Here is a 14,456-nt window from a genome sequence, read left to right as displayed (position 1 = left end):
CTTAGACCAGTTAATAGAATAGTCAGTGATGACGATGAGGTGTTTGTAGAGATGTCTGGAGGAAAAGTAAAATATCATCAGCATAAAGGCTTATTTTATTTCATTGATTAAAATTTTGGGAGTAGATGCCTTTTTATAATTTGATTCTGTCTAACTGCAGCAGTGGATCAAAAAATACGGCAAAAAGTGAAGGAGAGCGTGGACAACCTTGTCTGGTGCCCTTTGTAGATTAAAACTTGAGAGGCTTGACCGATTGTCCAGACCCTTGCATTAGGGGAGCTGTAGAAGATTTTGATCCAGTCAAGAAAGGAAGGTCCAAAGCCACACCTGTTTAAGGCAGCTTATAAAAATATCCAGTTTACTCTATCAAAAGCCTTCTCTGCATCCAGAAAAACTATTGTTGTTTCCAGGTTATTGATAGTAGAATAATCTATTATGTCAACTGGCCTATGCATGTTAACAGAGGAATATCTGCCTTTTATAAAGCCTGTCTGATCAGGGTGTATAATGAGTGGAGTTACTTTCTCTAACCTTGCAGCTAAAGCTTTGCAGATTATCTTAAGGTCTGCATTTATCCGTGATATGGGTCTGTAGCTAGATGGAAGTGTGGAGTCTTTGCCTGGTTTTAACAGGACAGTAATGTTGGTAGAGTTCATGTTTTGGGGTAAGTAGCCATTTTCCTTTTTTTGTGTCACCATTTAGAAAAACGTAGGGGCCAGTGTTGTCCAGAATACTTGATAGAACTCTGCTGGGAAGCCATCCGGTCCTGGGGCTTTTTTACATGGCATATGTTTGAGGGCTTCATGTAGCTCCTCTGCTGTAAGGGGGGAATCTAAGGCTGTAACGTGTTCCTGCTGTAGTCCTGGGAGGTCTATATTATTAAGAAACTGATTTATGTCATCATCTGATGGATCTAATCGGGATGTATACAGATTTTTATAGAAGTCTCTAAAAATGTTATTTATTGTGTCAGGGTCATGTAAGATATTACCTGCTGGATCTTTAACAGATGAAATATTAGATCTTTCTTTTTGTTTTTAGTTGACTGGCTGAGAATTTTCCAGATTTACGACTGTGTTGAAACCTTTCCAAGCGTAACCTTTGCACCAGAAACTCTGCTCTCTTTTTGATTTATTCATTTCAAGTTTAGCATTCATTATTCAGTTCATTATTTGTTCATTTGGTGAAGCACTGTAGGCATCCTCTGATTTAATTCTAGTTCTAATATTTTTTATTTTCCTTCTTTTTTTAATGTGATGCAAAAGAGATCATTTTTCCTCTCATTATCGCCTTACCTGCTTCCCACAGAACACATGCTGAAACTCCTGGTTTATCATTATTTCCTAGGTAAACAGCCCATTCTTTTGTGAAATGGCTGATAAAGTCGGGGTCTTTAAGCAGTGTGTTGAACCTCCAGCTTTTAGCAGGTGGTGTGGTTCTTGTGTTCCTCAGAGGAAAGGAAACTGACTGTTGCTAACTGTAACGGGGTGGATCTGGGTTTCTGAAAGCTTGCTCACCAAACTACTAATCAGGAAATAATGTAGCCTGGACTATGAATGGTGGACTGAAGAAAAGAAAGTTTACTCTTTCATGTTTGGGTGAAAAGACCGTCATATATCACAGTGTTTCTAGATTGCCAGTTTCTATCGTTTCCTGTATTATTAAGCCTGTCAACTGGACCCAGAACCAAGTTAAAATCTCCTCCAATAACTAGTGTGCTATGTGAGTTTTCTGAGGGATGTGAAATAAGAGTGAAATGCGGCTGGATCATCAAAATTTGGGCCAAAGAAATTAGCTAAGCATAACTTCATATTTTGAATAGATGTTGAATAATGTTACTGTGATAACTCTTCCTTGTGTTTCTGTTGGTTTCTATGAATGTTACTTTTCTATTTCTCAAAATAGCAAACCCTCTCTGTGTGGAGTTCTACCAGGCTGACAAATACTGAAGTATTTGTCATATGAATCTCCTGCAAAAACACAACATACGACATTTTTGACACATTTGTCATGACACATACAATACTTGGACATATGACACTTTATTTTTTTAAATTATGACATCATTTACTGTTACATGTGACACATACTATGACAATACTGCAGGTACATGTCAGAAAATATGAACAAGTACAATATTTTGTCATTTCAGAACGTGAAACATTTATTTCTGGATATTTCGATGATTGTGACATACAATACTATGGCATATCACATATACCAGACTAAAAAAATTTAATGACGTATTATAACACATACTACACTTTGATGCATTACGACTTACAGTAGTAAGACATACTATGACATTTTTTTTGACAATGAATGACACATACTGTACTACTCAGTAACCCAGTGATAATGATGACCATTGGCAGAAGTGTTCCCTTGCCCGGACACGAGTCACTGGAGCCCCTCTGAACCCAAATGGTGTTTTGTTATTGGACTTCTGTGAACACCATGTTCCAACATAAGAGTGTCCATATGTACACCTGGCATCAGTTTGATGATAGTAATCGTATCGTCGGACCTGCGGCCACATGCCTTGGACCCTCGGGTGAAGAGGGGGGCGGAGCTGTCAACTGATCACCACCTGGTGGTGAGTTGGCTCAGATGGTGGGGGAGGAAGCCGGTCTGATCTGGCAGGCCCAAACGTGTTGTGAGGGTCTGCTGGGAACGTCTGGCTGAGTCCCCCGTCAGAGCGAGCTTCAACTCCCACCTTCAGCAGAGCTTCAACCATGTCCCGAGTGAGGCGGGGGACATTGAGTCTGAATGGGCTGTGTTCCGTGCCTCTAGTGCTGAGGCGGCCGGCCGGAGCTGTGGCCGTAGGGTCGTTGGTGCCTGTCATGGCGGTAATCCCAGGACTCGTTGGTGGACACCAGCAGTGAGGGATGCCGTCCAGCTGAAGAAGGAGTCCTATCGGGCCTTCTTGGCCTGTGGGACTCTGGAGGCAGCTGATGGGTACCGACAGGCTAAGCGGCATGCGGCTTCGGCTGTTGCCGAGGCAAAAACTCGGGCATGGGAGGAGTTCGGCGAGGCCATGGAGAAAGACTTCCGGACGGCTTCGAGGCGATTCTGGTCCACCATCCGGCGGCTCAGGAGGGGGAAACAGTGCTCCATCAATACTGTGTACAGTGGAGATGGAGAGCTGCTGACCTCAACTCAGGACGTTGTGGGTTGGTGGAGGGAATACTTAAAAGACCTCCTCAATCCTACCAACACGTCTTCCGATGAGGAAGCAGAGCTGGTGGACTCTCCTATCTCTGGGGCTGAAGTCGCTAAGGTGGTCAAAAAGCTCCTTGGCAGCAAGGCCCCGGGGGTGGATGAGATCCGCCCGGAGTTCCTTAAGGCTCTGGATGCTGTGGAGCTTCCTGGCTGACACGCCTCTGCATCACCTGCCTCAAGTGGAGGAGTTTAAATATCTCGGGGTCTTGTTCATGAGTGAGGGAAGGATGGAGCGTGAGATCGACAGACGGATCGGTGCGGCATCTGCAGTAATGCAGGCTCTGCGCCGGTCTGTCGTGGTGAAGAAGGAGCTGAGCCAGAAGGCGAAGCTCTCCATTTACCAGTCGATCTACGTTCCTACCCTCACCTATGGTCATGAGCTGTGGGTCGTGACCGAAAGAAGGAGATCTCATATACAGCCGGCTGAAATGGGTTTCCTCCGCAGGGTGGCCGGGCTCTCCCTTAGAGATAGCGTGAGGAGCTCGGTCATCCGGGAGGAGATCAGAGTAGAACCGCTGCTCCTCCGCATCGAGAGGAACCAGTTGAGGTGGCTCGGGCATCTGGTCAGGATGCCTCCTGGACCTCCCTGGTGAGGTGTTCCAGGCACGTCCCTCTGGGAGGAGACCCCGGGGAAGACCCAGGACACGCTGGAGGGATTATATCTCTCGGCTGGCCTGGGAACGCCTCGGGATCCCCCCCGCAGAGTTGGCAAATGTGGCTGGGGAGAGGGAAGTCTGGGTTTCCCTGCTTAGGCTGCTGTCCCCGCGACCCGACCCCGGATAAGTGGTGGAAGATGGATAGACTATACTACTACATATTATCACCCATACTAAACTGTGACATAAAACTTAAAATGGCGGTAATACGATACATTTTTACATACAGGCTGCTTGTTATAATTTCTTTTTAAAATCAGGTTGCATGTAACTGAAAAATGCTCAGATAGCTGATGATCTCCATCTCTGTTCATCAGACTGGAGTCCCAGATGACTGCAGACATCCAGGCCATTCTGCAGCTCCTCCAGAGGCAAACCGCAGTCGGCCCCCCCGCCTACAGCACCGTCACCTCCAGCCCAGAGTACCACAACCCCACCATCAGGATCCAGCCAGTGTCCTCTAACCAGGCAGAGATAAGCCTCAGGCCAGCTCCGCCACAGAGTCCTGCCTTGGAGAGCTCTCTTATCCAATCCAAAGAAAGCATACCAGTTTCCCTGCATACAGAGACTCCTCCAGATGGAAGATTTACTGAACAGCTCCAGGGCGAGGAGTGCTCGGTTGACAGCCAGGATTTGACGGAGCAGCAACAACCCTCCAGATTCCCACCAGGCCGACAGGCCTCCCTCCCAGACATCCCCAACAGCTCAGGAGTGTTGGGACTCCACAGGCCCGTGTCCGACCCGGGGCTTCCAGGACAGTAGGCCCCACAACCATCCTACAATGACTGAACTCCACTCAGGGTCTAAGAAAGAGACTGAATATGCAAAGAATAAAACTGTAGACTTTCTTCCATTCCTCTGGAGAACATCTGAGTTCCAGCCCTCTGATAGATGAATAAACTCGTTTCTACCCTATTAACGTAGGTAAAGTTGTCATCTAGTACATATAGATCACTGCCAGCAGCACCAGGCACCTGATGTGCTTCTTCTAAAACATATGCATGATTTCTGTTCCCATGTTTTCTGTTGCATGTTAGTCTCATACACTGCAACCCACGAGGCATTTGGTTGTGTTCTGCATGCTCAGACGACTGTAGCGACTCGTCTCCTTTTTCTACAAGTCCTGCCTCTAAACGAGAACAGAGCTACTTCTCTCTGTACTCCAAAAACTCCATGCAGATAAACGCCCCCCCACTCTGAGGTCTGTACATTCAGCGTGCCTACAGCCCACCAAACTTCAGTACATGCTGCAAGGAGGCCGGGTGGAAACCCATCGCACAGTCGTCTATTGAAAGCAATAATGATGAGCCAGTGGAGGAAAGTAGACATTTAATCCCGAGGACGAACCTGTCCCTTTGTACGAGTCGGTCTCAGAACGTACATTTTGTTTCAAAGCCACGTCTGAAGAAAAACAATCCCATAAAATACTAAAATGTGTGCAATCTGATGAGCAAAGAATAGAAACGATTAACTCAAACACGGATCAAAATCAGCATTTACAATGAGCACAAGTACGATCCGAAGTAGACTCGGCTAGTTCAAGAAACTGACGTTACAAAATTCTTTAAAGCCACGTAAAAACAACGCAGCCTAAATAGCATGAAAGTATAAACCAGGAGACCACAACCAGCAGTGGACTCGAGCAGCGTGTCTAAAACTAATGAAAGTCTGTGAATTGTACGCGTATCGGAGCCGATTCAGAAGTTTGCAATTCCCCAAACCGCCGGGATCAACAAGGATGTTTTACAACTTACAGAACTTCACCGTCCTCTGATCTCTGGACCTGCAGTGGCAACCAGTCATTTCTCCAAACTGGCGAACTCAACATGATCAATATGAGCTGGAGAATGGGCGGTTAGCAACTGATTTAAAGATCAGAATCTATCAAAGCAGGTTGCTAGGCAACGAGCCCGTTTAGATATGCGATTTTTCCATAGACTGTCTATAAAAGATGGGCGGAGCCTCCGTGACGTCATCCGTAGGTTTCTGAAGAGCTGAATTGAAGCTCGGTGGGCGGTTCCTACCATCGCCATCTTGGCAGCGTCATGCGTCGTCTCGCCCGGAAAATACAAATATGGTCAAAGAGGTGGAGCTGAGAGGGGGGCTGTGAGCGTCATGGTGGATGATTGACATTGAGCGAACTCCGAGCTTTCTGTAGCTAAGAGCTAACCGAGCTAACCTGGAGATAACAGGAGCTAACCAGCTAATGGAGGTAAGCAGGCTAAAGCTAAGTCACGTTGTTAACCGGCTAAAAACCGCAGTTGTTCTACATTCTTCTGACTGGATTTGCTACGTTTTGGAGCCCCTAGTGGATGAGGGGGGAAACTGCAGTTTTATACACTTCTGCATCGGCTCTGTCAATCTTTCATATCTATGGATTTTTCTTCCACATGGTTCGTCATAAAGAAGCACGTTGATGAAGCGGCCGCAGCAGGACGTGTTTTTACAGCCTTTTAACCCCATTCAGCAGGTTTAGTGGGTTTTTTCTGAAAGAAAAAGTCACAAAACCAGATGTTTTAAACTGCAAAACTGTTTGAGCTCTTGAAATGAATCGACTGAGAAATAGAAACCGTTATTTCCCGTCTGCAGATCTCGTAAACACGTCAGCATTTATATGGTCGTGGAAACAGAAGGCGTCTGTTTCACATGATTTTTAAACAAAAATGAAGCTGAATGTTTTCAACAAATGTTCGTTAAACGTGGTTAAATTTGCACGGCTTGGTGCAAGCAGACGCTCCGAGCGGCCACGCAGGAATAACGGTAATATTTTCCTGTTGATCGACGCGTTCCCATCCATCATTTTAAACACAAACAGTATTGATTATTTTAGCGTTGCCTCACTGCCTCTTTCACGACGACGATTCACCCTCTGCGTAATGGAAGGACGATGCTTTAATACGTCTCTTCTGCTTTGTGCCTTTTTTGCAGCAGTTTCGCTCCAACATAACGTCACTTATATAAATGAAAGGAAAACTTAACGTTGTTACATGCTAACTTTAAAACGCGCTCGTCTCAGATGGAGGACACTGGTGGTCGACTTGTGTTGCATGCTTTATCGTAGGTCTTCCATTAGAAGTACAGCTTCCCGAGTCGAGCGCTGTGACGGAAGGAAAGCGGTTTTACTCGCCTTCTCCAGACTCTGGTTGTCCTCCTCCACCGGGCTTGAACCTCTCCAGACGGAACTGCATGAGAACAAATTAGATCTTTAAGTTTCTGAACAAGATCTTTCATGGTGACTGCAGCAAACATCTGACTGACTTTCTGCCGTCTGAACGCAGTGGTTTGCTGCTGGGATGGAGATGATGGCGTCTACATGTAGCAAGCAGGACATCAGACAGTCGACACGACGTCTGTCTTCATTTCTGTTTCATCATTTTAGCAGCGTTGTCTTCTGAACATGTAGACAGAAATCTGGGTTTTACCTGCAAACATGGAGCCGAGAGGACCAGCGGAACGCTACCCCGTAGACGAGGACGCTACCCCGTAGACGAGGACGCTACCCCGTAGACGAGGCTCCTTCCACAAGACGTCTGACTCGTCTGCTGGACTTTTCATGGGATTTGCAAACTTTTGCACAGACATCAGAAAAACTTGCTGTTCTGGCTATAAATGTCACTTTTTAAATCTAGTGCTGTTCACAATTGTTTTTATGCATTTTTTTAAAGGTTTGCCACTGTATTTTATACAACGCAACACTTAACAGCTACTTTGAATGTTTCTGTTCTTAGCTATGTTTAAAGAAATCAATATATTGTGTAAATAGAACGAGGACTGAATAAGGCGCAGTTGAATAAACAAAATGCATACTACTGGTTATAAATGTGTTTATTGTGACTTTTTCCAGCGTACAGGAGGAAGTAAAATTTACCTGTGAATTTACAGTTCAGTCAGTAAAATAAAACTAAAAGTTAATAAAAAGCTACCGGAAAAAACCCAAATGTGTACGTTACTGTCAATGCGGGAAATTCCACTCTTTTCCTTGGATCAAATTATAAAGACGATAAAATAAATGTGATCAAACGTATTATAAATCCGTCTTCAGCTAAATGGGCTCAAATGGGAACCAGTTACTGAAAAACTGGAGACATTTTAAATAGCAACAAATCCAAAAACTAAGTCAACCTGTAACTGGCTACAGATTCCCAGTTAGCGGGTATCGCAACACGGATAGGCAGCTACAGATTCCCAGTTAGCGGGTATCGCTACACGGATAGGCGGCTACAGATTCCCAGTTAGCGGGTATCGCTACACGGATAGGCGGCTACAGATTCCCAGTTAGCGGGTATCGCTACACGGATAGGCGGCTACAGATTCCCAGTTAGCGGGTATCGCTACACGGATAGGCGGCTACAGATTCCCAGTTAGCGGGTATCGCTACACGGATAGGCGGCTACAGATTCCCAGTTAGCGGGTATCGCAACACGGATAGGCAGCTACAGATTCCCAGTTAGCGGGTATCGCAACACGGATAGGCGGCTACAGATTCCCAGTTAGCGGGTATCGCAACACGGATAGGCGGCTACAGATTCCCAGTTAGCGGGTATCGCAACACGGATAGGCGGCTACAGATTCCCAGTTAGCGGGTATCGCTACACGGATAGGCGGCTACAGATTCCCAGTTAGCGGGTATCGCAACACGGATAGGCGGCTACAGATTCCCAGTTAGCGGGTATCGCTACACGGATAGGCGGCTACAGATTCCCAGTTAGCGGGTATCGCAACACGGATAGGCGGCTACAGATTCCCAGTTAGCGGGTATCGCAACACGGATAGGCGGCTACAGATTCCCAGTTAGCGGGTATCGCAACACGGATAGGCGGCTACAGATTCCCAGTTAGCGGGTATCGCAACACGGATAGGCGGCTACAGATTCCCAGTTAGCGGGTATCGCAACACGGATAGGCGGCTACAGATTCCCAGTTAGCGGGTATCGCAACACGGATAGGCGGCTACAGATTCCCAGTTAGCGGGTATCGCTACACGGATAGGCGGCTACAGATTCCCAGTTAGCGGGTATCGCAACACGGATAGGCGGCTACAGATTCCCAGTTAGCGGGTATCGCTACACGGATAGGCGGCTACAGATTCCCAGTTAGCGGGTATCGCAACACGGATAGGCGGCTACAGATTCCCAGTTAGCGGGTATCGCAACACGGATAGGCGGCTACAGATTCCCAGTTAGCGGGTATCGCAACACGGATAGGCGGCTACAGATTCCCAGTTAGCGGGTATCGCTACACGGATAGGCGGCTACAGATTCCGTTAGCGGGTATCGCAACACGGATAGGCGGCTACAGATTCCCAGTTAGCGGGTATCGCAACACGGATAGGCAGCTACAGATTCCCAGTTAGCGGGTATCGCAACACGGATAGGCGGCTACAGATTCCCAGTTAGCTTGACCCGGTCTGCTTTACGCGTGGACGGAAACATAAAAAAGTAAAATATAAAAGTAGGGAAAGTTTTTAGGGATATTTGCCATTAATCACCAGGTCATAATGTTTAATCTGCTTTCTGGTGGCCGTTAAGGGGCAGTGTCGACCGTGTTCAGCAGGATTTTGATGAGCTTGCACCATGTATGTACATGTCATGCCAGGCTCTGATGGGCTGACTTTAGGTCAACTTGGCCCTGTGATGTTTTCTCTTTCTTTTTTACTGTTTAGTATTAAATGAATTTTCCAGCCTGAGTCTTCAAATCATCCCTAAAATCATTTAAATTAAAATGTTGCTTTTTGGGGCAGATATTGTTAAGCGATTAATCCAGATCAATTCATTACAAAGCCTGTAATTCGTTTTTTGTTTTTTTTTTTGTTTTTTTTTTAAATCGAGTCCCACCTCTAGCGAAATTATTTTATACTGGGAAGTAAATGGATTGAGAGATTTCACACGCTGACAGTAACATATTTTACAAACAGAAGAAAAACCAGAAGCGTTTAAACATTTCAACATTCAGTCCGACATGAGGTTAACTTACGTCACATGTGCTAAATACAAAAATCTGCTCAGATTAATCTGGAGGTTAAAATGGCACGGCGGTACACAGAATGTGTCAAAAATGCTGCCTGACACGGAGGAAACTCTTCAGGCTCATATTTATCACATGTCGTAGAAAATAACTTTTTCTTTCATAAAAGCTTTTAAAAAGTCTAATATTTCCCTGGGATGTAAATTGTTCATCTGCTTAATATTCATGACACAGTTTGAAGCGTTACAACAAGCATTTCAAGCAGTGGTACTTCCTGTTCGCTGTGACGTACTGGCCTCCTTCCCGTTCCTTTAGCGCTGGTCCGGTTGCTGGCCGGTACCAACGGGACAGATGGCAGGACTTTAAATGGCCATAGTGCACAAGATGAACTGAAGCCGGGTGGAGAGAAAAGTGTCAAACACGACAATCATGTCGGACATTCTGGTAAACTATGGAGGAAAGTTCAATGAAAATATTCTATAAATGACATTTTAAATCTAAATTTGTTAGTGAATAATTATTAATTACAGACGATTTACGGACATTTTACAGCCGTCTCACGGACCTTTTACAGCCGTCTGACGGACCTTTTACAGCCGTCTGACGGACCTTTTACAGCCGTCTCACGGACCTTTTACAGCCGTCTCACGGACCTTTTACAGCCGTCTGACGGACCTTTTACAGCCGTCTGACGGACCTTTTACAGCCGTCTGACGGACCTTTTACAGCCGTCTGACGGACCTTTTACAGCCGTCTGACGGACCTTTTACAGCCGTCTCACGGACCTTTTACAGCCGTCTGACGGACCTTTTACAGCCGTCTGACGGACCTTTTACAGCCGTCTGACGGACCTTTTACAGCCGTCTGACGGACCTTTTACAGCCGTCTGACGGACCTTTTACAGCCGTCTGACGGACCTTTTACAGCCGTCTGACGGACCTTTTACAGCCGTCTGACGGACCTTTTACAGCCGTCTGACGGACCTTTTACAGCCGTCTGACGGACCTTTTACAGCCGTCTGACGGACCTTTTACAGCCGTCTGACGGACCTTTTACAGCCGTCTGACGGACCTTTTACAGCCGTCTGACGGACCTTTTACAGCCGTCTGACGGACCTTTTACAGCCGTCTGACGGACCTTTTACAGCCGTCTGACGGACCTTTTACAGCCGTCTGACGGACCTTTTACAGCCGTCTGACGGACCTTTTACAGCCGTCTGACGGACCTTTTACAGCCGTCTGACGGACCTTTTACAGCCGTCTGACGGACCTTTTACAGCCGTCTGACGGACCTTTTACAGCCGTCTGACGGACCTTTTACAGCCGTCTGACGGACCTTTTACAGCCGTCTGACGGACCTTTTACAGCCGTCTGACGGACCTTTTACAGCCGTCTGACGGACCTTTTACAGCCGTCTGACGGACCTTTTACAGCCGTCTGACGGACCTTTTACAGCCGTCTGACGGACCTTTTACAGCCGTCTGACGGACCTTTTACAGCCGTCTGACGGACCTTTTACAGCCGTCTGACGGACCTTTTACAGCCGTCTGACGGACCTTTTACAGCCGTCTGACGGACCTTTTACAGCCGTCTGACGGACCTTTTACAGCCGTCTGACGGACCTTTTACAGCCGTCTGACGGACCTTTTACAGCCGTCTGACGGACCTTTTACAGCCGTCTGACGGACCTTTTACAGCCGTCTGACGGACCTTTTACAGCCGTCTGACGGACCTTTTACAGCCGTCTGACGGACCTTTTACAGCCGTCTGACGGACCTTTTACAGCCGTCTGACGGACCTTTTACAGCCGTCTGACGGACATTTTACAGCCGTCTGACGGACATTTTACAGCCGTCTGACGGACATTTTACAGCCGTCTGACGGACATTTTACAGCCGTCTGACGGACCTTTTACAGCCGTCTCACGGACCTTTTACAGCCGTCTGACGGACATTTTACAGCCGTCTGACGGACATTTTACAGCCGTCTGACGGACATTTTACAGCCGTCTGACGGACCTTTTACAGCCGTCTCACGGACCTTTTACAGCCGTCTCACGGACCTTTTACAGCCGTCTGACGGACCTTTTACAGCCGTCTGACGGACCTTTTACAGCCGTCTGACGGACCTTTTACAGCCGTCTCACGGACCTTTTACAGCCGTCTCACGGACCTTTTACAGCCGTCTGACGGACCTTTTACAGCCGTCTGACGGACATTTTACAGCCGTCTGACGGACCTTTTACAGCCGTCTGACGGACCTTTTACAGCCGTCTGACGGACATTTTACAGCCGTCTCACGGACCTTTTACAGCCGTCTGACGGACATTTTACAGCCGTCTCACGGACCTTTTACAGCCGTCTGACGGACCTTTTACAGCCGTCTGACGGACCTTTTACAGCCGTCTGACGGACCTTTTACAGCCGTCTGACGGACATTTTACAGCCGTCTCACGGACCTTTTACAGCCGTCTGACGGACCTTTTACAGCCGTCTGACGGACCTTTTACAGCCGTCTGACGGACCTTTTACAGCCGTCTGACGGACCTTTTACAGCCGTCTGACGGACCTTTTACAGCCGTCTGACGGACCTTTTACAGCCGTCTGACGGACCTTTTACAGCCGTCTGACGGACCTTTTACAGCCGTCTGACGGACCTTTTACAGCCGTCTGACGGACCTTTTACAGCCGTCTGACGGACCTTTTACAGCCGTCTGACGGACCTTTTACAGCCGTCTGACGGACCTTTTACAGCCGTCTGACGGACCTTTTACAGCCGTCTGACGGACATTTTACAGCCGTCTGACGGACCTTTTACAGCCGTCTGACGGACCTTTTACAGCCGTCTGACGGACCTTTTACAGCCGTCTGACGGACCTTTTACAGCCGTCTGACGGACCTTTTACAGCCGTCTGACGGACATTTTACAGCCGTCTCACGGACCTTTTACAGCCGTCTGACGGACCTTTTACAGCCGTCTGACGGACCTTTTACAGCCGTCTGACGGACCTTTTACAGCCGTCTCACGGACCTTTTACAGCCGTCTCACGGACCTTTTACAGCCGTCTCACGGACCTTTTACAGCCGTCTCACGGACCTTTTACAGCCGTCTCACGGACCTTTTACAGCCGTCTCACGGACCTTTTACAGCCGTCTCACGGACCTTTTACAGCCGTCTCACGGACCTTTTACAGCCGTCTCACGGACCTTTTACAGCCGTCTGACGGACCTTTTACAGCCGTCTGACGGACCTTTTACAGCCGTCTGACGGACCTTTTACAGCCGTCTGACGGACCTTTTACAGCCGTCTGACGGACCTTTTACAGCCGTCTGACGGACCTTTTACAGCCGTCTGACGGACCTTTTACAGCCGTCTGACGGACCTTTTACAGCCGTCTGACGGACCTTTTACAGCCGTCTGACGGACCTTTTACAGCCGTCTCACGGACCTTTTACAGCCGTCTGACGGACCTTTTACAGCCGTCTGACGGACCTTTTACAGCCGTCTGACGGACCTTTTACAGCCGTCTCACGGACCTTTTACAGCCGTCTCACGGACCTTTTACAGCCGTCTCACGGACCTTTTACAGCCGTCTCACGGACCTTTTACAGCCGTCTCACGGACCTTTTACAGCCGTCTCACGGACCTTTTACAGCCGTCTCACGGACCTTTTACAGCCGTCTCACGGACCTTTTACAGCCGTCTCACGGACCTTTTACAGCCGTCTGACGGACCTTTTACAGCCGTCTGACGGACCTTTTACAGCCGTCTGACGGACCTTTTACAGCCGTCTGACGGACCTTTTACAGCCGTCTGACGGACCTTTTACAGCCGTCTGACGGACCTTTTACAGCCGTCTGACGGACCTTTTACAGCCGTCTGACGGACCTTTTACAGCCGTCTCACGGACCTTTTACAGCCGTCTGACGGACCTTTTACAGCCGTCTGACGGACCTTTTACAGCCGTCTGACGGACCTTTTACAGCCGTCTCACGGACCTTTTACAGCCGTCTGACGGACCTTTTACAGCCGTCTGACGGACCTTTTACAGCCGTCTGACGGACCTTTTACAGCCGTCTAACGGACATTTTACAGCCGTCTGACGGACCTTTTACAGCCGTCTGACGGACCTTTTACAGCCGTCTGACGGACCTTTTACAGCCGTCTGACGGACCTTTTACAGCCGTCTGACGGACCTTTTACAGCCGTCTGACGGACCTTTTACAGCCGTCTGACGGACCTTTTACAGCCGTCTGACGGACCTTTTACAGCCGTCTGACGGACCTTTTACAGCCGTCTGACGGACCTTTTACAGCCGTCTGACGGACCTTTTACAGCCGTCTGACGGACCTTTTACAGCCGTCTGACGGACCTTTTACAGCCGTCTGACGGACCTTTTACAGCCGTCTGACGGACCTTTTACAGCCGTCTGACGGACCTTTTACAGCCGTCTGACGGACCTTTTACAGCCGTCTGACGGACCTTTTACAGCCGTCTGACGGACCTTTTACAGCCGTCTGACGGACCTTTTACAGCCGTCTGACGGACCTTTTACAGCCGTCTGACGGACCTTTTACAGCCGTCTGACGGACCTTTTACAGCCGTCTGACGGACCT

General features: G+C 48.1%; 2 protein-coding genes across 2 annotated transcripts in view; one reads left to right on the top strand and one right to left on the bottom strand.

Annotated features, from left to right (window-relative positions):
- The window catches only part of LOC306774175 (voltage-gated inwardly rectifying potassium channel KCNH7-like), a gene marked incomplete at its 5' end in the record, with an annotated part of 230,609 nt that extends 225,623 nt beyond the window's left edge, over positions 1-4,986 (top strand). Inside the window, one exon of the mRNA XM_079264155.1 lies at positions 4,196-4,986. Within this exon, the coding sequence (XP_079120281.1) occupies positions 4,196-4,640 (445 nt within the window). The 3' untranslated portion in view covers positions 4,641-4,986. The remainder of the gene's footprint in view (positions 1-4,195) is intronic.
- Positions 4,987-8,682: 3,696 nt separating this feature from the next.
- Positions 8,683-14,456, bottom strand: part of LOC306773926 (grancalcin-like) — a 54,905-nt gene continuing 49,131 nt past the window's right edge. The window contains exon 8 of the mRNA XM_079263871.1: positions 8,683-10,230. Coding sequence (XP_079119997.1) covers positions 10,204-10,230 — 27 coding nt within the window. The 3' untranslated portion in view covers positions 8,683-10,203. The remainder of the gene's footprint in view (positions 10,231-14,456) is intronic.

The sequence above is a fragment of the Telmatherina bonti genome (genome assembly GCF_933228915.1).
Source record: "Telmatherina bonti genome assembly, chromosome: 24".
NCBI classification, from domain to species: domain Eukaryota; kingdom Metazoa; phylum Chordata; class Actinopteri; order Atheriniformes; family Telmatherinidae; genus Telmatherina; species Telmatherina bonti.
Note: the sequence above shows the minus strand (reverse complement) of the source record. Positions and strands in the feature narration are given on the sequence as shown.